At 35.4% G+C, this 27,143-nt stretch overlaps 2 protein-coding genes across 2 annotated transcripts; one reads left to right on the top strand and one right to left on the bottom strand.

The window, feature by feature from the left end:
• Positions 1-1,604: 1,604 nt before the first annotated feature.
• LOC126971961 (uncharacterized) lies at positions 1,605-16,283 on the top strand. Its single transcript, XM_050818494.1, has 3 exons — positions 1,605-1,975; positions 10,679-10,871; positions 14,757-16,283. Exons 1-3 carry the CDS (start codon positions 1,676-1,678, stop codon positions 15,053-15,055), a joined length of 792 nt encoding a protein of 263 aa, XP_050674451.1. The 5' UTR covers positions 1,605-1,675; the 3' UTR covers positions 15,056-16,283.
• Positions 16,284-17,415: 1,132 nt separating this feature from the next.
• On the bottom strand, positions 17,416-24,901 carry LOC126971963 (proteasome subunit alpha type-4). The gene is made up of 6 exons (XM_050818496.1): positions 24,736-24,901; positions 24,581-24,623; positions 24,049-24,378; positions 23,435-23,565; positions 18,330-18,453; positions 17,416-17,611 (listed from the first exon to the last, which is right to left on the bottom strand). The coding sequence occupies exons 1-6, from the start codon at positions 24,736-24,738 to the stop codon at positions 17,469-17,471; spliced, it is 774 nt and encodes a 257-aa protein (XP_050674453.1). The 5' UTR covers positions 24,739-24,901; the 3' UTR covers positions 17,416-17,468.
• Between the last annotated feature and the right edge of the window lie 2,242 nt (positions 24,902-27,143).

Raw genomic sequence — 27,143 nt, 5'->3', positions numbered from 1 at the left:
GGGCAAGTGCCCTCTAACCCTTCATCGAAGGCGACTTTCTCTTGGGGAGAGAGAGGCGCAAGCGGCACTCTCTTGGGAATATCTGCTGGGATTGACTTTTAATATTATAATTCTTATCACTCAGCCATTATTGAAAGCTGTCATCAGCTTGAATAGAGATGTAGCGCCATCTATTATCGAGCAGCACGACTATCACTTTCAATACTATCTAATTAGATGTTACGTTACAATAATATTATGTTTAGATATTACAGCTTCAGGGAGCGCATAACAGGATTATGTACATTAAATTTTTTTGGAATACAAACTAATTCTAATATTTTGCTCTTACATTATATTAATTAATATACTCCATTCCATAGCTCTTGCCCTATTATGATTTTTTGTTTCACTCTTTTTGAGATGTTTGACTTTGGCAGCCATATGACTTATAACAAAGAAGAATGTCTCATTACTTATTATACCTGTCGGTATTTAAAATACGATTTTTTATTTTTACAGAATAGTCCCCTTTTAATGATCTTCTTGAGGGCTCATAATTAATTTTAATAATGTTGCGATATTAAAAAAGTATTATTGTATTCAGTATTGTGTCTTTAGTTGATATTAATTAGTGTAGTGTTGTGTTAACTTATTCATGAATGTTCTTTAGATTATAATTTGTATAGTTATTTCTTTTGTGTTTTATCTAATGTGTGTTTACTGTTTTTTTTTTCACTTTACTTACTTTGTTAATATTTATAGTTAAACAAGAAAAAATAATCGATATATTATAGATATTGTTATATTCTTACGGCTGACATATTAAATAGTAAGTAATTAGAATAAGTATATTTTTTCTATAGTTAAGTGAATATTGTAATATTCTTCTGAGAAATAAAGTTCTTAAATCGTAAATCGTATATGGAAACCGAGCATACACATTTTGGAAAGAAATTTGGATATGGTTTTTGTCAACACCAGTTACTACTACGCGACAAGATTATTGTTTGTTTTTGGAGTCGGTCTGGAAATGCTGGAGGTAGGTAGGTACTTCTGATGCTATGTCAGCGGTGATTACTTCTCTAAAGCTGGCACTCAAGTTCGTGTAGATATATTATGAAGAATACTTTCTTACAAACCCATTATTTGGGATTTTAATTCGCACATACAGGACAGTCTTACTTAAAAATCGGTCCAGTTTCTAGTTTTCCCAGACAGATATGATTTTTTTCTAAGTTTAAACACTTTTAAACTATCTACGCAGGCTACAAACAAATGAATTATTATGATATCCATAATTTACCAACCGACCTGTGCATGACCAAAGCTACCTCAAAACTATCTTTTCAATAACTGCTCAGACATATTATGCAGTACAGTGATTATCAATGAACTGAAATGTAATAAACAAAATTCAGGCCAACAATTCGCACTCTCCGAACAATTTCAACATTCCACATCTAAGATAATATTATCTACCGAATTCATATCGCATCTTTTACTATCACTATTGCTCAAGCTCCTAATCTTGAAGCTGTCAATTACAAGGTATGAGAGCGAAATCGAAATCTCCCGGCGTTATCTGGTGTAAGAGTTCTAATTCGTTTAGTAGAGCTATCGGTACTTGGTGTTAAGGTGTGTGTTCGTCGTAGAAACGGTTCGAAGGACCTATAAGCTTAATAAGGCAACTGATATGGATCGACCGAGTACCAGCCATCAATCTGTGGAGAAGATTGAAGTATTCGAAGTCCGGGAACATGTGCCCTACCAGGCTGAAGTTACCAGGGCCCCGGCGGCTTACGATGAGGAGAGCGGCGAGATGTACGGCTCGTCATGGCAGTCCGCGTGGAAAGCAATCTGTCAGTTTGTGAATTTATTGCATCATATGCAAATTGCTATTGTGGTTTTTTGTATTTGGCGTTTTGCGTTAAATTCTCAACCTGATGGAACCATCACGAATCTACAGCTGCACATCGTTTTCGCTGGAACTGGTGTATGTAATGCAATTATAATTAGTAAGATAATATTTAATTTTAGTAGGCCTTATAGCTGCCCTCCCTTAAAGTAGATACAGATCTTCCAAAACATTTGAGTTACACATAAGTATAGTATTGTGTACGAGTAAATTGTGGGTGCATCATTATTCAGTTTTGTATAAGTACTTCACTACCATCCATAAAAATTTAAAAGGACTTTTTGAAATAAATATCGAATTATTTTATTTTTTCAATTAGCAAAGTTGCAAAGCAAGTTTTGAAGGCTTTCCTACTTTGAGAAAATCGTTCTGTATTTTGATGATTCTAAATAGACGGGCTTGTGTATCATTGGTCTGCAACACCAGACCATATCAAAGTCGCAGGAAACTTACACGCACCTGCGAATAAATTAAAAGCTGAATCCGCTATAGGCTCAAATGGCTTGAACACTAAAGTACCTGTGTTATATTGACCTGGAAAGGCCCTATAAGGATGTTGGTTTTAAAAATTTATGATACAATGTAGTTTCGTAATTCATACCTACAGCAATTTTATCATAATAATTTTATTTTGACAATGGCTACGTCATAGCTCTACCTTTGCCTTTCTGATTCAAGGGAAGAACATTTAAAAAAACATAATATCTGCATAAATCAGTTCTAATGTGTAATAAAGGTCTTCGTAAAAAAGACGAAGAATATAGGTAATACCTACAATGATACGACGTTTCTACTATTACTTTATACCAAGTTGTACACTTAATCTTATCCTTGAGATTAATCTAATACCGTCGAACATACATAATCAATTGAGTGAGTTAGATACAGTTTCAAATTGTCGATACATTATAAAACGTTGAAAGTCACAAGACAAAATTATATACTTATAACATGGTTAACAACTGGCACGTGCCTACTGCTCCATCTGCGTGGGATTCCGCATTATTTACAAAGACGAATGTGCAATTTAAGTATAGCACGACGCCTTTTTCTGTCGTGAAGTAGTAATGCTAAGTAATGTACAAGCATTACTGTATTTCGGTTTAAAGGCGTCGCCGCGAAACTATATTTACGATCAAAATACGTTACGAAGGTATTTAAAAACACGGGCGGTCGCTCACAAGCCGATGTCGTCACACCCCTGGTCATTTAACAGTCGCGCTCTCGTTCGCACAGTAAAATCAAAATGATAAAGTTCTCTATGGGTCTCTCTGTCTAAAATGGAAAATAAATACAGTTTAAAAACAGTTAATACACCTAAAAAACTCTATTTTTTATGTACCTGAGGACCCAAAAATGAGGAAAAAGTGGATGACCGCCGTCAATAGAGTTGATACAATAGACCGGAAAACTACAGCGCACTGCTCTGAAGACCATTTCGATGTCACAAACTTCAAAACGTACGTTTAAATTCATATACTATTAGAACGGCTTAACCGATTTTGATAAAACATATCTATGAACAACTGTAAAAAAAACTTACATTCAAATAAAAAAACGCATCAAAATCGGTTTACCGTTTATGAGCTACGGTACTAGACACACATACAGACATACACACAGACAAACAAACACACCTAGCGGACAAAGTTATAACACCCCTCTTTTTGCTTCAGGCGTCAATCAATAACCAATAAAAATGATAAGTAAAAATTTGCGGCCTACAAGTTGATCAGCATTAATTTCTTAATTATTATTTAAAAGAAACTGTAAATTATCAAACTAAAGAGGACATTCTATAAAATTAATCAAAAATATCTGCTTTAGTATCAATATATAATAGGTACGTATTTGCCTACTTAGAAAACTGATATACGTAAATACCTACTAGAACTTACCAACATCTGTAGGGACTTGTAAATTTTACATAATATTATTGTTTGATATAGTGACATTTTCTTTAAGTTTGTACTAATAAAACACATAAAATCTACAACTTCGAGATGTTGATTGCGAGTACCTGCCTAATATTTTTATATAGCGATATATATATGTATATATTTAATATATATATTTAATACCTATTATGGGCCGCTGCCCATAATAGGTATAGGTATTAAATGAAACACACACACACACACTTTCAGTTAGATTTAAGTTTGAACAAAAACTTACCCGTGAGTAAGTAATGCTTACTTAGAACATACATACCTCTTCATCTTTATTTCATGAATTTTTAGAAATCCTTCTACCATTCGACACACTACAGTTTCACTTTCGTTCAATTGGATATAAAAGATACATATTATTTCTTTTAATACAAGCACTCTATAGGTAATAGAAAACCGAAGACGATCGAAACAACAGATGCGCGTAATAACCGGACCGAGCGCCGCGCCGTGTCGCGGTCGCGGGCTGAACGGGTTCATAGTACTTTGCCTGTACTTTTAAAGGCATAAAGGCATTTATTTTCTCAAAATTGATTCCTTTAGAATTCTTTTTGATGTCATTTCTTATACTACTAGATACTACTACCGCTTCGGAAACAAATGGCGCTCTGAGAGAGAAGAAGCGGCGCAAGAAACTCTCCCAGCATTCTTTTTTTTTGCGCTCTTTTCAATAAAAATATACAATATTGTACAGTTGCTATAAAATAATCACAATCTAGTCCCAGGCGGTCCGATCATTTAGATATTCAGCAGTGGAGTAATAGGATTTACGACAGAGCCATTTTTTTATAAAACATTTAAATTTATTTATAGACAATGCCTGAACAGTGGCTGGGACTTTATTGTAGAAGTGTATACATTTACCCTTAAAGCTATTATGTATCTTATGAAGCCTACTAGAATTAGTTACAAGCAATCCCTTATTTCTAGTGTTATAATAATGAAAATCACTATTAAGAGCAAAAAGGTGACGATTTTTGTGAACATATATTAAATTTTCATAAATGTACTGACAATAAACAGTCATAATATTTATTTCTTTAAATTTTTCTTTGAGAGACTGTCTATAACCAAGCTGATATATAGCACGAACAGCTCTCTTTTGCAGAGCAAACACTATATCAATGTCAGCAGCATGACCCCATAGTAATATACCGTACGTCATGATGCTGTGAAAATAACTAAAGTACACTAATCTAGCGGTCGCAACATTCGTGTACTCTCTAATCTTTCTAACTGCATATGCCGCAGAGCTGAGTCTATCTGCTAGATGGGTAATATGTGGACCCCACTGAAGCTTTTTATCTAACGTGATACCCAGGAAGACCGTAGTGTCCACAAGTTCCAATCTCTGGTCATTTATAAGTACGTTGGTTTGTACCTCCGCTGTGTTTGGTGTAATGAACCGTAAACACTTTGTTTTTTTACTGTTTAAGTGCAGATTATTCGTCTCAAACCAACGCACTATCTTTGAGAGTGCATTGCTTACCTCGTCATCAATATCCGCACGTCGCTTCACTTTAAAAATAAGTGAAATATCATCAGCAAACAATACAATCTCATGGCTATCATCTACCACAAACGGTAGATCGTTAATATATATAAGAAACAAGAAAGGACCGAGAATAGAACCCTGTGGAACACCTATTCGCACAGGTTTACCCGAAGACCGTTTGCCATTTACATCGACTATCTGAACTCTTTCGCTTAAATATGATTTTAACAGATTTAGGGCTCTATTTTTCACTCCATAATGCTTTAGTTTTAGGAGTAAAGTTTCATGGTGGACGCAGTCAAATGCTTTTGACAAATCACAAAAAATGCCCAATGCATCCTGTGACTCTTCCCAGGCGTCAAAGATGTGCTCAATGAGTCTAGTACCCGCATTAATTGTTGATAAACCCCTAGTGAAACCAAACTGATTTTTGTTCATTAATTTACAAAAATGCATTTGTAGCTGTTGAAGCAAAAGTTTTTCAAAAATTTTACTAAAAACAGGCAGCACTGAAATAGGTCTGAAATTAGCAGGGTCAAAAGAACTGCCCGATTTAAACAAAGGTATAACTTTGCTGTATTTCATGAGGTCAGGGAACACACCCTCATCTATGCATTCATTAAATATTATTGCTAATTCAGGTGCTATAATGTCAAGTATGTATTTAACAATATTAGTCGAATGGCCCCATAGGTCTTTTGTATTTTTTAGGTTAATTAATTTGAAGATTTTTATTATATCGCTACCTGTAACATACTTAAATTTCAAGTCAGTAGAAGATACTGGTACGTGTAATTTAAGCATATCATATGCTGCTTTTGGCGAAGAGTTAAGGTATTTGGTCGTGACAATCGGGATTTCGGAGAAGTATTTATCAAATTCATTTGCAATTTCTATTTCCGAATTTATAACGCGATTACTAATATTTAAACAGATAGAGGTGTTACGGCAATTCGATCTACCAGTTTCATTGTTAATTACACTCCAAGTCGCTTTTACTTTATTATTACTGTTTTTAATTTTATCTGCAATGAAACGTGTTTTCGCTTCATGACAAACTATTTTAAAAAGCTTGGAGTATTTTTTTACATATATTTTAAATTCTTCACTATTATTGTAATGTTTCTCATAATAAAGGTCATATAAGCGTTTACGACTTTTGTGGATACCCATTGTTGCCCAATCATTAAAACTATGTTTGTTGTTTACTGTCACCGTTACTGGAGTAAAAATCCTGTCAAATTCCTCACAGAAGGAATTGAAGACTAAGTTATAGTGAAAATTAGCAGTTTCACCACAGTGTAAAAATGGTATCGTATTTACCAAATTATTTCTAAACCTCTCAAGACGGCTACCCGTAACTGGTATAATCGTCACCTTTTTTGGTCTGACATTGTCCAATCTTGTATTTACTTTTATAAGTTGCCCACTATGGTCGGACTGAAGATTATTAATTATGAGTTTACTAGTAATAGTAACATCTGTAAAAATATTATCTAAACAGGTTGCTGTTGTAGAAGTGATTCTAGTAGGTTCCCAAAATACATTGAACAAATTAAAACTTTGAAATAAATTTTTAAGGCTAGTACAATTGGCCGAAGGTTCAAGCAAGTTTATATTAAAATCTCCACACACTATAATTGACTTGCTAGTTTTGCTAAATTTTGATAGTACCTCCTCCATTCTATGTTGGAATTGTTCATATGATGCAGTGGGGGGGCGGTATACACTTACAATAATAAATTGCTCTAGTTCTATACAAGCTATCTCAATTAGTTGTTCTATAGAGAGATTAACAATATCTCTTCTATTTTTACATTTTAATCTATTATTAATAATAATTAGGGAACCTCCATGTATTGCCCTACTTCTACAAAACGAACTGACTACTTTATGTTCTCTAAAACTAAACTGGAGCTGATGACTCTTACGCCAATGTTCTGTAATACATAATATATCTATATTACAGCAGCTCAAAAACAGTTCAATTTCTAATTCCTTACTTGAGATACCTTGTATATTCTGGTGAACAATATTTATGAGCTTTATATTATGATTATCTATAGCAGTAACATTTATATTTGGTGAATGTTGCCTATTTTGTATGATATTGCAAGAGTTGTCCTCCCTTGTCAAATAACTTAATTTAAATTAATTGAAGAAAAATCTTCATTGTTATATTTTTGTACATTAGTACTAATACATTCCCCAATAGGGGCTTGTATGTCGATTATTTTACAATTTTGCCCAATAGAGGCATGTTTATTAAATAATACTACAGAGGAAGTAGTTTGTTGACTAAGACTATAAGCTACTAAAGTAGCCAGCTGTCGCTTAACTCTAAATGGTAGGTATAGGTTACCATTGGTTATTTTCATTTTATAATTAATGAATTTATTTGTGTCAAATAAAATTAAATTTTCATTGTTGTGGAATGTCGCATTATACAAAGTTGTATTTAATTTAAATATTTTTCTATTTTGCTCCTGTGTCAAATCCGAGGAGTATGGGAATGTACACATCATCACTTTAGATTTTGTCTTATTGGAAATATTAATTAATTTTTCTATATTTTTAATTAGGTCCTTATTTCTAATATTATGAGAGTTATTACCAAACATTATACCTATGATTGTTTTTTCTTTTAGATTTATTTTTGGTATGGAATTTATGAGGTTATTGATATTTTCCCGGGGCGTAAAAAGAAAAGGGGAGTCCCAGGCTCTTGGGTGTCGTAAGAGGCGACTAAGGGCTTTTTAGAAGTGGGATAGTCACGCTGTCGTCTGATGACGTCAGTACAATCGGGCCAGACTCGTCCGGGTTCATTACCACACTCGCACAGAATACCGGCGTGAAGTAGCGGCCTAGTACCGCTATGTTTCGCATACGTTAGTGTCGAGGACCGGAAGTCATTCCCTCCCCATAATATGACAGCGGATCTAAAAACGATTTTAATCCAGGAGGGTACCGGCTCTACCAGAGTCGGAGAATCCCTCCCCGAGCACTCTCGCTTGGGCTGCCCGTCGTATTCTGGGGAGGGCACAGAACCGCGCATTTCCGAGGACAAACGAAGCAGTAACACCACGGCACCCCGTTCCACGCTCAACGTGGACTTTTGCAATATCGCCGTCCACCACCACCTTGAGACGGCGTAGCCGGCCTTGTGTTTCCTTACTGAGACGCAGATATCTCGACCTAGCGATACGTCATATTTAACGTACCCCGGGTACAAAATTGAGCACAATTTTTTGCCTCATGCCGGGGTATGTGTGTACGTTAGTTAGGATATATGCTGTCGCCGTCTCGGCAATTTTGAGGGTAGGGACCTGTCTACTCTCTGGCTCCGCGTAGATTTAGAGGACTGCGTCCGGATCTACAGGTCCCATAGTGGTAACGCAGAAATGGAGCACCTCATGGGCTGCGTTCAAGCGGCATTTGATGACGTGCTTGCACAGATCCCCTCCGCTAAAATCGTAGTCTTGGGTGATTTCAACGGGCACAATGCCGAATGGCTTGGATCACGTACCACAGACTACGCAGGGCGATCTGTGATAATGTGATAATTTTGCATTGACGTATGGTCTGTCCCAATTGGCTGACTCGCCAACGCGGCTCGCGGATGTGGATAGCCACATGCCGCCCTTATTAGATCTTCTGCTGACTAGACTACACATCCCGATGGTAACCAGGTCTCTATCGACGCCCCTCTCGGAACGTCCGACCATATCTTGGTCAGGAGTGTAGTGCCTATCCGACGCCAACGTCGCAGACCACCAGCGACCCGCCACGTTTGTCACTACAAGTCAGCAGATTGGAATAGGATGCGCTACTTTTTTGCATCCTAACCGTGGGACAAGGTTCGTTTCCCTTCGGATGATCCTAGTGCCTGCTCCGTTGCAGTAGTCTATGTGATACTACAGGTCATGGATATTTTTAAACCAAGCTCTTTAGTACCACAGCCCTGTTTCGATTCGTCAGTCAAAGCAGCATCTGACTGCAAAAAACGTGCGTATCGAACTTGGGTTGCGGCGCAGGGCTTTAAGGATCTGCAAAGTTCTCAAGAGGAAATATAACCGTGCCTCAAGATTTTTTACGCGACAAATCGCCCGTGCGAAATCGAAGCTCGTCGTAAAATCGGCGATCAGCTTTCCAGTTACTCGACCGGAACACGCATGTTCTGGTCGTTGTCGAAAGCTGCTCTTGGTAACTTCAATAAGCCGTCCCTGCCGCCGTTGCACATGAGGAATGACACCCTGGCCCTTACGGCAAAAGAGAAAGCCGATCTACTGTGCGCTCTTTTTGAATCCAACGCCAACCATCCCGCGGTGTCAGAGCTCTATGCCTGAAGTTCAGACAGAAAACTGTTAAGCGAGCTCTGTTTTCGTTGAACTTCAGGAAGTCGAGCGGGCCGGATGGCATTTCTCCAATCGTGCTTAGAAAGTGTGCACATGAGTTGATGCCGGTGCTAACGCGTTTATTCCGGCACTCATATACAAAAGGCGTAGTCCCTGACTCATGGAAGTCAGCCCTTGTCCATCCGGTCCAAAAAAAGGAGACAGTTCGGATCCGGCAAACTACAAGCCCATAGCTATTACCTCCCTGCTCTCCATAATCATGGAGAGCATAATTAACCGCCGCTAGGTATACCAAGAATACCTAGAGAGTTGTCACCAGTTGTTCAACGACCGACAGTACGGTTTTCGCCATGGTCGATCGGCAGGTGATTTTCTGGTATACCCGGGCGGCGGCTATCGAAAGCAAGGGGGAAGGCCTGGCAGTTAGCCTGGATATAGTGAAGGCCTTTGATAATGTATGGCAAAAGGCGCTTTTCGCAAAACTTCCATCATTCGGGCTTCCCGAGAGCTTATGCAAGTGGAATTCCAGCTTCCTTACTGGGCGCAGCATATTTATCTAATATAAAATTTGTTTTACTCTAGCAATAGAAACCAAGGAGAAAAGATTAGAAAAAGCTTGTATGGAAAAATGACCAGAAATGTTTCCCACTAAGTATTTCAGTTTCCCCTTTAATGTTCCACTAGCTGACCCGGCAAACCTCCGGTAAACATTTTTTTGCCATATATATTAAGTACCCCGTGCCCGCTCATTATATGAATATTGACATATGTGATGAATGATGCGCATAAGTCATCACCAAGATTACATATGTCTGCATCTTATGGTATAAGTTTTATTCCGATCGGTTCAGTAGTTTTCGCAGTATGACCGAACGTAAAAACCGACTCTCCATTTATTAGTATAGATATATTACCTTCCTATTACTTTCAATCACATTTCTTTAGATAGACTTTCATCTCATAAATACCAATTTTGTTTCAGTACCAACTGTTTCTGGTTGAGTCAGTTTTGACTCTTCAAAGACACAACTCCTGGTCATCCCAAATAAGTCAAGACAGTAAACGAATTGTCCATGGCTGTCTGCAACTCATCGGCTCAATATTTGTCTTAGCAGGGACTTTCTTGGGCCTTTCAAACACAAACATGGCCATAAACGGTGCTCATGGCATATGTGGTAAGAAAATTCAAATATTTTTATTCAAAATAGGATAATATCACTTATTGAAAGTCAAAAACTACCATCCATTCGAAAAAGTATGTCTTAGACCTGAGAAGAACGGGCGTAAAAAACTAAGCGGGCTTCTTATTTCTATAAAAATATGGTTACAATGTACAATGAAACTTATTATTTAATAGCCTGAGGGCAGTCACTCCATTCGCAATCTGTGGTATCATTAAGAAAGTCATTTATGTTATAGTAACCTTTACCAAACCTTATTCACTTATTATAATATTTATCAATGTAAGTTTGAACATGTGCAAAGGATGGATAAAAGCAATTTGACTATGCAGAAGACCATGGGTATTATAATTGTAACTAGTAACTATGTAACGGGTACCTATGTAATTTTGTAACAGAGCTGAGAATTGGGGTCATGAAACGATATCTTTTTATCTTGTCCCATAGGCACCAATTTGAATTTCGTTGCAGAACTGATATTCTTAAATTTTACTTAAAGGGAATTTTTATCTGTTTATCCTATAGAATACAGATAATTAATAACAAAAGTTGGTAAGTTTCAAATATCAAAATACTTTAATGGGTTTTAAATATTTTTAGTAAAAGTATTGTTATTTACAGCAATTAACACGAGAGTCTCCGATGTAACAATAGTTTATCTTCAGTACCTACAGATTTTATATGTACCTATACAAAGTGTAAAGATGTATTCTCCAAATAAACCCCATTTTCTTGAAGATCCTATTCACTGTGACTAGAATATGAATATCTCCGTTCTTCAACGGAATTCAATTTGGTGCACATGGAAAGAGATGAAGTAGGTACTATTTACAGATTTAACTCTGAGTGCGGTTGAATTTTAAGCCAATTTTACGGATGGCCTTTTCTACTTTTTCTTTACTTTCTCTTAGAAGTGACCGTGTACGAGTAGCAATCCTTCACTATACCTTTTTTAAAGAACTTTCATTGACCTACAAACTGAGGAATGAGCTTATTTGCGCGATACTTGATACAACATGGGTATCACCAAAAAAAGGGGAACAACCATCTGCAGACTAACAGTGTTAAATGTTTCTGTGATAGGTACTCCTGAGGTTGCAGAGCGGCGGTGATCACTTAACATCAGACTCGCCTATTCTGTTCTATAATTTTTCATATACATATTTGTCACGATTTTATGAATAGTTTTTGATCTAACTAGCATAACATTATCACACACATAGGTTAGTCTTATAATAAATATTTTGACGCGTTTCATCACACTCAGCAAAGTTTTACGTAAGGAAATCTGAGCTAAGTCTGTGTATGTTATATAGATCTCAGCTGAACATTGTAAAATAACGTACCTAATAGTAGGTAAGTATATTTTATACAAGATATGTAAGGATTAATGTGATCAGGTATTTTCATTGCCTATAGGTTACTCCATGTATGTAAATCTGGTTTTATTGAGAATTTATAGCAACATTAACCCAATAGTCCATTTAGTGACTACCACAAGTGGGTTTTTCAAGAAGTCTGTTTCTGTGAGATTCTTAATCGTATCTATTCGTAATAATTCGCCCTTGCCAACATTTTGTATGTTTACGACAAAATGCTTTCAGTGGTCTCCAGTGGCTGCAATACAGTCCTTTAAACGTTGGGGCCAGTTATCAATGGAAGCACGCACTCTTTTCATGGGAAAATTCTTCACTGCCAATCGTACGGATTGTTTGAGGGACTAGACGTCATGACGTCAGACTAGCGTTATGATAAACGTTTAAAGCAGGCCGTACTCTCTAAAACTGACAGTAACTCATAATCCAGCGGATTAAGAGCGGGAGACTAGACGACCGCCAGTCTTCAGCTCTCCGAAACGTTCGTTTCCAACCAAGAGTGCGTAGACCGAGCATTATGACCCGGCGCCGAGTCTTGCTGGAAGGACCATTCTTGGTTATTGATCATGGTATTGTTAAGAGGCTTTACTACCTTCTCAAGAATGGTATCATGATACACTTGTGCCGATGTTTTGATACCTTTTTTACAAAAATATGACTGTCACTCCTTCATTGCTAATACCCCACCTAGAAGCTACCTAGGGTGCTGGTGGCATGTGAGCGACAACGACGGATTGTCCACTCTTGCGTAGCACTGTTGTTTACAAACCTGATTATGAGTTCTCACTCAAAACGACCCCGATGGCTTCTCGCCTTTGTTTCTTGCTGTTTTTTTATGGACAAGTGTATAATTTGGATTATCTACCTACATTGTAGAAAATGTAATGCTGCTTAGGTACTGAAGCATACATATAATTATATAAGTTACCTGTTTGTTATTTACAATAATTAAGTATATATAAATTAAGTATTTGTAATTTTAAATTCCTTTAAATATTTTTTGTAATACAGGCGATATCTGTTAAAAAAACGTGTTACTACTGTTATTACTTGTATTTCTAGGTTTTAATGTACACTGGAAACATACAACTGTAATAATTATGATAATAAAGAAATTTCAAATCAAAATCAATCAATACCCCACCAAACCATCACTGAAGTCAGACAGTGCCCACGTTGCACTATGTCGACTAAGTGGGAAGCTTCCTAAGAGCTTTGAGCATTAATACGGTCATTTTGTTTATTAAAATGATGCTCAATTGTAAAAATTATCTCACTTGTAAACAAAAATTTTCTGTTACCTCCCTAGGCGTACCGCTTCAGTGGTTGTTACGACTCTTATAGGCTGAAAGTCCTAAGTCATCTTTTAAAATATGCGACATTGTTCTAGGTGGTATCTTCATCTCCCGAGATTTTTGCTTTCAGAAAGAATTTCTTCGAATTCTTTGCCTTACTGCTTTGACCACCTTTTTCGTACGAACACTACGTGAACGGCCAGATCTTTGTCTGTGACAAACACAAGAGATCTCATTGCACCTATTAATAGCCCGGTATACAAAGATTTTACTCATACCAAGCGTATGGAGAGTTTTAAAAATTGCATTTTCCTTCATACCTACTATGTGTAATGCAATCACAGAGATTTTTTTATGGAATAGGAGGACAAACGAGCGTACAGATCACCTGGTGTTAAGTGATCACCGCCGCCCACATTCTCTTGCAACACCAGAAGAATCACAAGAGCGTTGCCGGCTTTTAAGGAAGGTGTACGCGCTTTTTTTGAAGGTACCCATGTCGTATCGTCCCGGAAACACCGCACAAGGAAGCTCATTCCACAGCTTTGTAGTACGTGGAAGAAAGCTCCTTGAAAACCGCACTGTGGAGGACCACCACACATGGTGGGGACGATATCCTAACTTGTGGCGTGTCGTGCAAAGGTGGAATTCGGCGGCAGGAATCAGATTAATTAAACGCCGGTATTCTGTGCGAGTGTGGTAAGTAACCCGGACGATTGTGCTGACGTCAAAAGACGGTAGCGTGACTCTCCCACTTTCAATTAGCCCGTAGTCGCCTCTTACGCCCCGGGGAAGCACAGGGTTCTCTTGATCACCCCACTCCATTTTAATATCGCAAAATATTGTTCAATGTATTGGTGCCAAAATGAGAAAACTCATAGAACAATCATATAAAAATGACAGATTCCAAATTTAAATGTAATATTTTGTTTATTTTTAACTACAACAGTATTTATAGCCAGACTAAATATATGTTGGGATTATCACCTGACCAATAACTTTCTGTTCTGAGTTTCCGTTCTACTAAATGCTACCAACAGGACCTTCAAGTATATACCCCAACTCAAAGGCCAGCAACTCATCTCTTGACACTGGTTTTGCGGATGTCCTTGGACGGTTGGCTGACCACTTCACATCACGAGAGCCCGTTTGCCCTCTCTAATATAAAAAAGAATCCACGTCAGAGATTAATCTTTTTATATTTTCAGGTATTATTGCATTGGCATTCACACTGCTTAGCTTTTTCTCGGGCATCATTGCACTATTTTCGTCCAAAGTGCGATTGTTTCTAAAGAGTGGACCAGTGAAGATTCTTCACATGGCTGTTGGAATATTCGCCTTGAGCATGGGACTAATATCATTAATTTTAGGTTTCAACAGCGATTTCTTTAGAACCACACAAGGGCCTCTGGCAGATGCTATGATTGCGTTCGTTGTTTTAATTCTAACTTATGTTCTTGTACAACCGGTAGTTGATTTAGTCTCAACAACTCGTAACGCCATATGACTGTTCAAAGTGGCGGGTTCAGTAAGTGGCGATAGCCACGCTTAAGTATATTATTATAATTAAGGGTTTTAACTTTATATAGTCATTTAATATTCTTGCAATTTAACGTTATTTTGCAAAACTACAAATTTTATAACTGTTGTAAGTATTTTTATTTAAAGGATGTTGAAATTTGATTCGTAAATTCAAGTTACGTTGATGAATTTCAGAAAGGCATGTTAAGGTTCACTTTTCAGGAAAACGAATTACTATTTTGTTATAAACAATATAAATGATGATGTACAAAAATAAGGTCATATAATGCATAGCGATACCTCCTTGTGTAATATATAATCTTATCTGTGAAATAGCAGATAACTTGAATATGTAATAGTGTGTGGTATATTATAAGCACGTTTAATTCTGTTTTATATCTTAACTAATACTCGAAATAACCAAAAAATCAAGTTTCTATATTTTTACAATAAAATACGTAGCGAAAACTTTAGATACGTCTTTATATAATACCTATCGTATGTATTATGCAATTATTTAAGTAATTAATTGTTAACGTTCAGCTGCTCGAATCGTAGAGGATCCAGTACGAACAGCCTGATACCATGGCATTGCAAAGAGACGTCGCTTTGTTGTACGTATGTCTTCTTCGCATTTATCACAAGGAGCGTTACTAAGAGCTGTTTGACCTCATTTTTGCCGCCGAATTCTAATATAGCACATATCATCCTCACTAAATCAAAATAAGATCCCCAACACAGTCTTCCAATATAGACGTATAGACAAACAAAGTGTGCGAGAGAGAAGAATTTCTCTAACGGAGATACAGCAAGATAGAAAAGATAAGAGAATCAATTGTTACTGTAACTTTGATTTGACAAGTCGTTGAAAGTCAGTCATCTCCTCCATATTATTAGAATCTTTAATATTAAACTAGTTAGGCACACACATTGACATTTGTTAGTTAACTACCAAATTGGTCAAGCATTATGGAGCTGTCAGATCGTCTACGCTTCAGTCTATATCTATCCTCACCTACGGGATTAGTGGTGCGATTATTTTCAAAAGCATTGTGAATATTTGAAAATTATATTGATTTATTTGGTGTTGTTTGTCCAGAAAAATGTCGTGTATGTTCCATTACTTGTATTGTTATTATAGTATAATAATATTAAGTAGAATTAAGTGAACTAAGTAATGTATGAAGGATTTATAATAAAGATTTCAATAACAATGTGTACCTGTTATTTTGGTTATAAAGACACCTCATATTATATGAGACACTCATTTTGAATACTAAATCCCTCAGATTATATTCTATTCCTTGGTTCATGAAAGAAATCGAACAATGTTTCAGCCACTGCTTCGTGTGGGATAGTATTGTTTCCCTGTGGAATTCCCAAGCACAGAATAAAATAGAAATACTTATACATACGTAAGTATCCATCAGTACTCTGTGCTGATAAATTTATCTTATTTATCATAGGGACTGACAATAACATACCTACATATTGCAACAGCACTTGGTAAACTTCAAGAAACTACATAAGTTGGTATAAGGCTTGGAGGGCATTGGGAGAAGAACTGATAAGAAACTGCCACCCAGTCCATCTTTTAAATCATAGAATAAAATTAGGCCGATTTTACCAACGGTCCCTAAGCTGTTACATAACACTAAGCCTGTTTAAATAAAAGGACCCATACAGGAACCCCTAATTTAGAATATTTTGTTTCACGAACTGAACAAGGTGACTCTTACCTATGTGACAGACCTTAGTCAATCATACGGATTTGCCAACCGTAACTCTCAACCGTTTATTTTTATTTTAACTAACTTATTCTTAGACATTCATTGATACACATGTAATTATCTTTTTAGCAAACGTATTTATATATATATATTTGCTTTTTATGTATCTTTATCTATATCTCTTTTATGCATGTTGTATATTTATATTTAAATAGCAAAAACAACACACTTCTGTGTAAATAAATGTGTTCCAAGTTTGAATACAGAAAAAATGAATTTGGACGCTGTTGGAACTGGAATAGTACATAATATATATGCTCATGACCACACCACTAATATCTATAAATATTCATGTAATTGAATTAAATCTATTCAATAGTTTTTGTTTTCCCCGGTCCATACATACATATTACAGACATACAGACAAAAGTTCTATAAATTACTTTTTTTGATTTGGTAATGTTTGTAGGAAATACAGCAAGTGTACCTTAAAAATATTCAATGTAAGTAAAGTACTTGTAATGGACTTTGTAACGATTTTGTTATGAATAATTATAGGTTTGCAATAAAAACGTCATATTTCGGAATCTATAAAGACTATTGACAAATAAAAACATTTGTGCAAAAAATGTATTTCACCTTTACATATAATATGAAAAATAAAAAAAATTAAGATTTAGGTTGAAGTTTCTTCGCTGCTTCAGCTTCAGCTTCGCTCTTTTCAAAGTCTGCAATAAGTTTCTCGACCTCTGTACTGGGTAGTATTCGAATGATTGTCTTGTCATCCTTACGGGTTAGGGTTGCCATTTCCACTGAAAATTAATTTTAATTTATACTATACTAGGCCAAAAAAGTAGTTATAGATAAAAGCCTTATAGGATCACGAGTGTGATTAATAAACTTAATATTTAAAACACTTTTACAAACTGTACTGTGTTAATTGAAATAGCTTGCTGGTGGTGGCTCAATTTACTATTTTAATACTACAATATGTTTATAGTTCTTTGAGAAAATAGACCAATAACGTCCCTTATCACCAAAACAAATTAATCTTAAAATTTTGATAAAATGCTTAATTTTTTTTAAAATACATATCTATCAATAAATATTTCAAAATTATCTTTAAGAAATGAAAAAATAATTCAGTTAAGTTAAGATTTATTAGAAGAGCTATTATACAATTTTCCTACAGATTTGCTATGAAGAACCTGGTATGAAGAGCCATTGCTAGACAAATTGAAATACACAGTAACTAAAAGTTGCAATATATAAATAATGTTCAGTTGCTTAACAATAATGTACAAACTATCCTAGATAGAGCCAAGTGTTTCAGTGCAGTCATAATCTATTTTGTTAAATGACATTTTTGGCCAGTTCACTGTACCTTGAAAAAAACTATATACCCTTGCATCATTAATGATGAAAATGGTTAAAGGTACCCAAAAAGGTGAAGACAGGAAAATTGCTTTGTGAATTTTTTTGCTTTATTAGAAAACCCACCTTTATTGACAAAAATAATTTAGAAAATACCTTTCTCAGGTGTGAGCTTAGTCATATCAAGCGTCTTGCTCAAAACTTTAATAGCGAGGGCTTGTGCTCCCGCAAGTGTTGTCTCATTCTCCTTATACTCTTGTTTCAGACTTGATACAGCAGCCTGTAATTGTCAAACACTATTTTAATTACTACTAATGTGAGATTTGAATGTGTCGAACACATATTTTACATAATTGCTTCAACTTTTAATCTTAAACAGTCACTCACTGCTTATCCTTCTTAAAATGATTGTTGACTAGTGAATAAGGAGCTGATAGCCACATCATCCCATAATACCACAAGCCCGAATGTTTAAGTGTGGAAAATTCAAACTAAACAATATCCACTATTTATTATAAGGTTCTATTTTTAATAATTATGCTAGTGAAAGTGTCCTCCTATTAATTAATTGGCCTTGCCCACATAATATGAAGAAGATAAAAGAAAGAGATTAAAAAAAAGAATAAAGATAAACAAAAAACAAAGCTTGAGCTTCCTTGTGGTGTTTCGATGATAATGATGATTTGGATTTCATCTATTTTTTTATATGAGAAGGGGCAAACGGGCAAGAGGCTCACGGGATGGGGAGAGGTGAGGCAACCGCCCATGGACATCCGCAACAACAGGTGTGTCAAGAAATGCGTTGCCGGCCTTTAAGGTGAAATGAAATGAAATTTTATTTGCAGGAAACATTCTACTTAAGATGTTATCATAATATTATTGATAGTCCAATATGTTTCGTCAATTGACATGCAAAATATGTTACAAAATTGTCTAAACACAACTGTTATACCGAAACATGTCGGATTTCACAATGCTATCATTTATTAATTAACAAATTAAAATTTTAAGATATTATAATATGAGACGTAAATAACTTAATAATTCATTTAGTACCTATGTATAATATTAACAAATTCAATGTCATAAAAGTATATTAATTTACATATATTATTATGTAAATTAATATACTTGGTATGGCAGAAGAAGCATAAAAGCAGAATTAGCGCAGTTGAGATGCGATAACTGCGTAGTATGTGTGGGGTAAGACTGACTGATAGAATTCCGAATGCGGTAATACGAGCGCGCTGTGGTTTGAAAGAGGATGTTGTGACAAGGACTGAAAAAGGAATGCTGAAATGGTTTGGACACGTGGAGCGAATGAGTGAAGAAAGAATGACGCATCAAATATATAAGACAAGTGTGTGTGGGCAAGTCGGTCACGGGAGACCTCGTAGAACATTCGTCGATCAAATTGGGGACGTTTTGAGAAAAGGAGAGGTCCGAAGCACCCGCAACCGGCGAGCATGTATGAAAAGAGTAATGAATGTAGAGGAAGCGCGTGAGGTTTGTAAGGATAGAAGCAAATGGCATTCTATTGTCTCTGCCTACGCCGACGGGAACAAGGCGTGAGTATGTATACACACACAGTGTATATATTATTATCAAATAGACTAATTCATTTTGTATTGAAAAATTCATTTAAACTATAGAAGCACTTATTTATTAACCACAGATGCAGTCTTCTTTTAAAAACTTTGAAAGGTAAATCTTTCAATTCATTGGGCAATTTATTATATATTTTCACAGAGATGCTGTAACAATTTCTACTAAAAGATGCAGTTCTACAGAAGGGCATTATGAGTTTATTTGGATACCTTGTGTTTAAAACCTTCTGGCTTTTTTTTTGTATATAAATCACACATATGTTTTTGAAAAAATAGGCTTATCTCATAAATGTATAGGCTGGCAGCGATAGAATTTTCAATTTTTTAAATAGCGGTCGACAAGAACTAGACTAGGGTGCCACAAACCAAATGCCCTATGCTCACCGAGTTGCCCCATATGACCAATCCATATCTTAAAGCTGAAACCACGAATGCATGATATGCCTATTTTCACCTATTGTTTTTGATACGTGTTTGAGGACAAATACATGTTGGTTAATTTTTTTGCTAATTTTGTCAACATGTGACTTGAAGGACAAGTTGCTGTCTAAAGTAATACCAAGAAAATTGACAAGTTGTGCTTCTTTAATATTCTCATTATGATAATTAACATTAATATCTTTTCCTTTCCCATTCTTATTATAATACTGCATATACATTGCTTTTTATTATTTACAGTCAGGTTATTTTCAGTAAGCCATTCAATTGTGTCCTTTATTGTTTTATTAATTTCTATATCATATTATGTCAATTCATTGTTACATTTAATTACAATAGAGATGTCATCAGCAAAAAGTGTACAGTTATAAGTAGTAATGCTAGGTAAGTCGTTTATGTAGATTATGAATAGAAGTGGACCCAATATACTTCCTTGTGGTACACCTTTTGTTTTAAGTCTAAGTTCTGATCGATGAGGTATTACTTCTTGTTTATTATTTAATTTAGCAATTTCAACGTATTGAGTGCGGTTTGAAAGATAACTTTTAAGCCAGTCATTTGCTAGTCCTCGAATACCATATTGAGCGCATTTATCTAATAGTTTTTCATGACAAACATTGTCAAAAGCTTTGCTCATATCAAAAAATACTGATGTTACTCGAATTTTTGTGTCCATGCATTCCGATATTTCTTTTAATAGCGAAAAACACGCTAAAGTTGTTGATTTTCCTTTTTGGAAACCATTTTGTTCCTCAAAAATGATATGTTTTGTTAAAAAAGATGTTAATCGCTTGTGCAGTATCTTTTCAAAATTTTTTGAGATAATAGGAATAAGTGTGATTGGTCGATAGTTGTTAACATCCTTTTTATCTCCCGCTTTTAGTAGAGGTGTTACTTTTGACTTTTTAAATTTGATGGGAACTTACATTCTTCAAAAGATAGATTTATTAGGTAGGCTAGGACTGGAGCTAGTTCCTTTGCACATTTCTTTATTACCTTTGTTGCTATTTCATCACAGCCCGTGGAATTTGAATTATTAAGTGACTTAATAATGGTTATTATCTCCATTTCATCAGTTGGCATTAAGAAAATATTTGAATTGTTATGCTTTAACTTCTATGCAGGTTTTTTATTTTTTACATTTTGACTTTGACTTTTTATGACTGTATTTATAAAAAAATTATTAAAAATAGTAGCAATCTGAGTTGGCTTATTTATAATTTTAATTTCATAATTAATTTCATCAATACTTCCTACATTAGAGTTAGTTTTGTTTTTAATCACATTCCATGATGCTTTGCATTTATTTTTCGAGTAAAGTATATATTTGTTATTACTACTTCTCTGAGCTAGGTCTATACACTTGTTGAGAATCTTTGAATAATTATTAAATTTGTTTTTATTTGCAGGTATTTTATTCTTATAATATTGATACCTTAATTTTCTTTTTGTTGCACATGATTTTTTTATACCTCTGGACAACCATTTTATTTTTGAATTTGAAATATTGATTTTAAACTTAAGAAGAGGAAAACATAATTTATAAAATATGATTAATGTATTGTAAAATTCATCAAAAGATTCATCCAATTTTTGAGCATCATACGTCTATCCAGTTAAGACTTTTTATACAGTCCTTAAATTTGTTTATGTTTTGATAACATAAATCTCTTTTGAAAATTAACTTATATGACGGTGTTGAATTATTTATTTTTGTCAGTACTACTAAGAATTGTGCTGTGTCATGATCCGACAGGCCTAACAGACGAATCTGTGGCATTTTCTATATTACTAACAAAGAGGTCAATACAGGATTTTTGCCGAGTAGGTTCATTAATATGATTAAAAAAATTATAATTTCGCAATAAATTAGTAAACTCTAGATTTCGTTTTAGCATTTTTTAGAGTGTCGATATTAAAATCACCAACAATCACAATATTACTGGTCTCCCAATATCTTAATTTGTGTAAAAGTAAATCAAGCTTTTTCAAAAATTCAGCAACATTCGAATTCGGCATACTGTATGGGAGGGAGTATGCTTTTTCTTGAAGGTCCCTAAGTCGTATCTGTTCGGGAAGGCCGGTGCCAGTAGTTGATTCCACAAAGTGGCTGTGCGAGGCAAGAAATTTCGAACAAAACGCGCGGTTGTGGAATGCCAGACGTCTAGGTGATGCGGATGCACGTAATGTCCGATGGTGGAATCAACCCGAACAGCTCCTCTGAGCACTCCCCGTGATAAATGCGGTAGAAGATGCAGAGAGAACCACATCTCTACGCAATGCTAGAGAATCAAGCCGATCGGAGATGACTTGATCGTCGATGATTCGAGCCGCTCTTCATTGTATGCAGTCAAATAGAAGAAGTTGGTACTGGGGAGCACCCCCCCCCCCCCCAGAGGTACGAACTCCATGAGAGACCGAATTTGCGCCTTACTCTATATACATGAATCTATATACACCTTCCTTAAAGGTCAGCAATTCTCCTGTAATTTGTGGGGTTTGCCAAGAGGATGTGAGTGGGGAGGTGATTAATTAACACCAGGTGATCTGTATACTTGTTTGTCCTCTTAAAAACAATGAAAGGGTTGTGGTGGTATGGTTCAACACAGGGAAGCAAAAGAGAAGGCACAGTATTTGTTCGCTTGCATTTACTGTTGTTTCTTGAATGTGGGCAAGGCCGAAAACTCAAATAGCACCAAATAATACTAGTAACAATAAACCATCAAGAAGTGTGTAGTTATGTACACTCCCAAGACGTTATACTTCTTTGGCATAACAAAACAAAAAAAAACTTAAAAAAAATATTCCTCATGTTATTTTACATTTGCAGAATGAACAATCTTGTAATAAAGAGGTATTAAATACAACCAATGAAAATATTATTGTACCACATAATTTAGTTAAATTATATATATACTTTTTTATTTTACAACATATACAAATGGTTTATTGACCAACAGCTAATGTCGAATTTGCATGATGGTGTGCTCACTTTTCTTAAATATTGACACTGACACTTATTCCCTAATGGGCCAAATAAAGTATGACTTCAAAATTTTAAACAATCATTAGAATTTTTTGTCACAGAAGAGAAACAAAACATTTCAATTCCTGTTTGCTCACATTGCCTATGCATATGGCAACAGCATGAGACCACCATGTAGTATGCTGTTATGAAATTAGCACACAATACATTAAAAATTAATATTTACTTACAGCACTATTATTTCCAATGCATGTTGCTTTCCACCCTCCATAATTACCACTTGGGTCTGATTGATAAAGCTGATAACCATAATGTTTATCCCATCCCATATACAAAATTGATACACCAAATGGCCTTTTACCTGGAAATTTTTGTTTTTTAATTAAAATATAAAAAATCCACATACTTTTATTTTATTTGGAGAATCAGTATAAAATAATAAATGTAAGTTCTTCTCATTTTTTTATCTGGTTAGTCAGAACTAATGGATGGTTCAACACAACAACTAAATTAAGGAATATCAGTACCATTGCAGATGGCCTGTAACATCTGCCTACCTGTATGAAACTGAAACTGATCTACCTAAGTACCTGAGTCTCATATCTTATATAGGCATTAAATCACTGTATGAACTGTTTAAACTGAGCAAATCTGTTTCACTCAAATAGGCAAGCTCTTATAATATAATTTTAACACAACCCATTACAGTAAAAATATTAATTAGTCAATAAGTATTTTTTTGTACAAGTCCTATTAAACACTATTTCACATGAAACTTTGAACATAAACACCACAAGAACAATAATATAACATTCTGGGGATAGCAAGCAATATAATTCATTACCTCCATACTGAGTGTATGCTTGCTTTACATCACAAAGCCATGAGACAAGTTGTTCACAAGGAATGGACTCTCCATATTGCAGAAGATATCTCTGTGCTATCAGACGAAGTTCATTAGTGAGGACATTAGCATCAGATGTTATACCAGCAACTGAACAGACCATGTCATCATTAAGTTTATATATTTTTTCCGAAAAGAACACCTCATCAAGTAATTTGTTAGTGTTTCTCCTCTCTGCAGCAAGCAAGATTCCATCTGTTGCTAGGATTCCGAGAGATGTGCCGGCATGGCTGATAGCTTCCATGGCATATTCAACTTGGTACAATCTCCCTGAAAATAAATGTAATTGTGTTTTGTTATAAACTATAAAGACTTTCAGAGTGAAAACTTATTTCTTTACTTGGTGTTTAATTAATGCTTAACAAGTTGCTGTTAGAAACTTAAAAATGAGGTCCATTGCCTGACAAATGGCAACTGAGGTTAGCATTATACGAATTTGTGTTCATTGCGATCAGTCGATCAACAAACTTACCCTCAGGAGAGAATATTGTTGTTCGTGTATCATACCGACGAGCCTGAAAACAGTATTTTTGTTTTATTTCAGAGTCTAAATAAGTATGACCATGCAAAAAATATTTGCTCTGTAAATAGACATTTCAAAATATCTTGTTTGTAGTAAGTACTTACCATAACTGGACTTGTTCAAGTTAAAATAATCTGCAATCACTGTATTTGATATTTAATAAGTGATTTTGTAATTAGTATTTAGTAATTCGTTTCGTAAAACAAAACTTTACCGGACTGCAGAAACTATTAGCATTTATTTACGTCAATTTGATTTTGAATTTTGACAGTGAAAATTGTAGTATCATTGTTCATGACATTGTCGAAAATAGATACTAAATTTTTGGCCTGGCAACAAAAAAACAGGTATTACTTGGTATTACCACAGTATAAAATATAAATACTTACAGTAGACCAACGCCTTTGATGTTTGAAGTGCCGCTTCCCTACAAACATACGTTAAGCTCAAAACGTGACGCCACTCCAAGCCATCCGACGCGTGTCAGTACTAATCAATCCCATATACTTTTAGAGACTGAGCGTTTGGCGTTTAAATAAAACAACTGCTTGACTGTGAGGAATATGTGGAAGATATCATTTATTTGAAAGTTACATGATATACATAAAAAATCCTTAAAACTAGTTACCCAATTACAATTGTTACTTAAAAAATATTTACAAGTTCATACACACCAATACTAAAGCTTACATTTTAACCAATAGTATAACGTTTCATTCAATAAGAATTGAGAATAATATTATGTGTTCTATCTCGCTCTAAAACTAATGCTATCGCAGTAAGCCGGCCAGAGAGCGCGGTTTGTGTAAACTCGCGTCGAACCTCGATCATACGATGTCAATGAGCATTCAGCACCTACTCTGTCGCTCATTGATTAAAATTGAATGAATAGCGATCGACCCCCGAGTCCCGATGCGTCATTCGAGGACGCTCGGCCTTGCTGTGCGGTTGTGTAACGCGGAGCATATGACTGATCACGTGAGTATATCTGCGGTCGTCGAGAGAACGTGATGATGCTCGTACATCGATGAGATGACTACTGGTGATCTGTATGATTCTATGAGTTGATGTACAGCATTATGAAATGGTTCTTATCAGAGCTAATATTACGATATATAAAATAAAATGTTCTTTTCAGAACGAATCTTTCGGCATACGCTTATTACAGTTATTATGCACGATTACTATTTCTACGATCTATAATGCTACGTTACAAGTTAGATATTAGACATTTGTATTAATTGATATTATTGGTTGTAGGTACAGCTACATACTTAATACGTTAAGAAATATATATGCAACACGCCATGTGACCACACGCCCCCACACGCGTAAAAATCCAGTCGAGCTAGATCGGCGTGTTGCCAGGAGTGGGGGAACACACGCTACCCGAAGCGTGTTAACCAGTGTGTTTCTAGTTAACACCCGACGCCACGCGTCAGTTGTGCGGGAACTTTCGTGGTGTATGAAGGCTATTTATAAAAATGACTGATGAACAATAGAACTAGTCAAAAGATACCGGGTGTTATATGACATGAAAAAGGAAAAATGAAACAATGGTGCTACTTTCTCTATCCGTCTATCTGCCTGTTCCAGTCAATTATTTCAGTAAGGAAAACGACATGAAAGGAATAGTATTGTATATAAAAATTACCCATCATCTTTGTAATAAAAAAATAATATACCTATTGTGGAACAAGTGCGACAAGTTGTCGATTGCCCACGAAAGCGAAGCTGAACGCACGAACGTAGCGAGTGCAGTCATTCGCTGTGAAAATGAAATACATTTATTTCATGAATCCAGTATCTTCTTCGTTTAATACGTTTTTTTATTCAAGTTTATCGGTATTATAATATCTACACCCAAAATCTGTAATAAATCTTCCTCGAAATCTTCATCTAGCTCGTCTAGTAATAGTAAATCCATGGCTACGTCGCTACACTTTCACTTTTCACGTCATAATACTGGCAAAGCTAATGTAGATTGCAACGTGGGGTGAGGTGTTGTGTATGTGCACGGCACACGTTAGGTGTTGCCACACCGTGTCGGATCGCGTGTTGATAGTATGTATTCACATTTAATCTGTCGGGGTGAGGGGTGTCACATTTATTTTATATTTTACTTGGTATGTTCCTTTTTTCTACATGTTGCTAGAATGTGTGTAGGAAAAATAGATAATACAACTATCTACTATGTTAATTTGATTCATTAGAATAAACAAATGCTTGCAAAAAAGCAAAAGTTCTCAATTCTAGGGATGTTATGGATTTGCAATTTTGGATTTGGATATTTAAAAAATATTTACCAGTTTCGGTTACGGTTACGGACTTGAAATTATTTCGGATTAGAAGGGGTGAAATAGGGGATGAAAATATGTGTCTACATTTTTAGTAAAATTTAAAAATATATTAACAAAACACAGCACAGGTACTATGAACCATTTCAATTGCTTTCAAATCAAAACAGACATGCGTTAGCACTTGAAGTCGTGTCCCGAGTTGCTAACGGCCG

Source organism: Leptidea sinapis, chromosome 25 (genome assembly GCF_905404315.1).
Source record: "Leptidea sinapis chromosome 25, ilLepSina1.1, whole genome shotgun sequence".
Taxonomy (NCBI): Eukaryota; Metazoa; Arthropoda; class Insecta; order Lepidoptera; family Pieridae; genus Leptidea; species Leptidea sinapis.
This window is presented reverse-complemented; position numbering and strand designations above follow the sequence as displayed.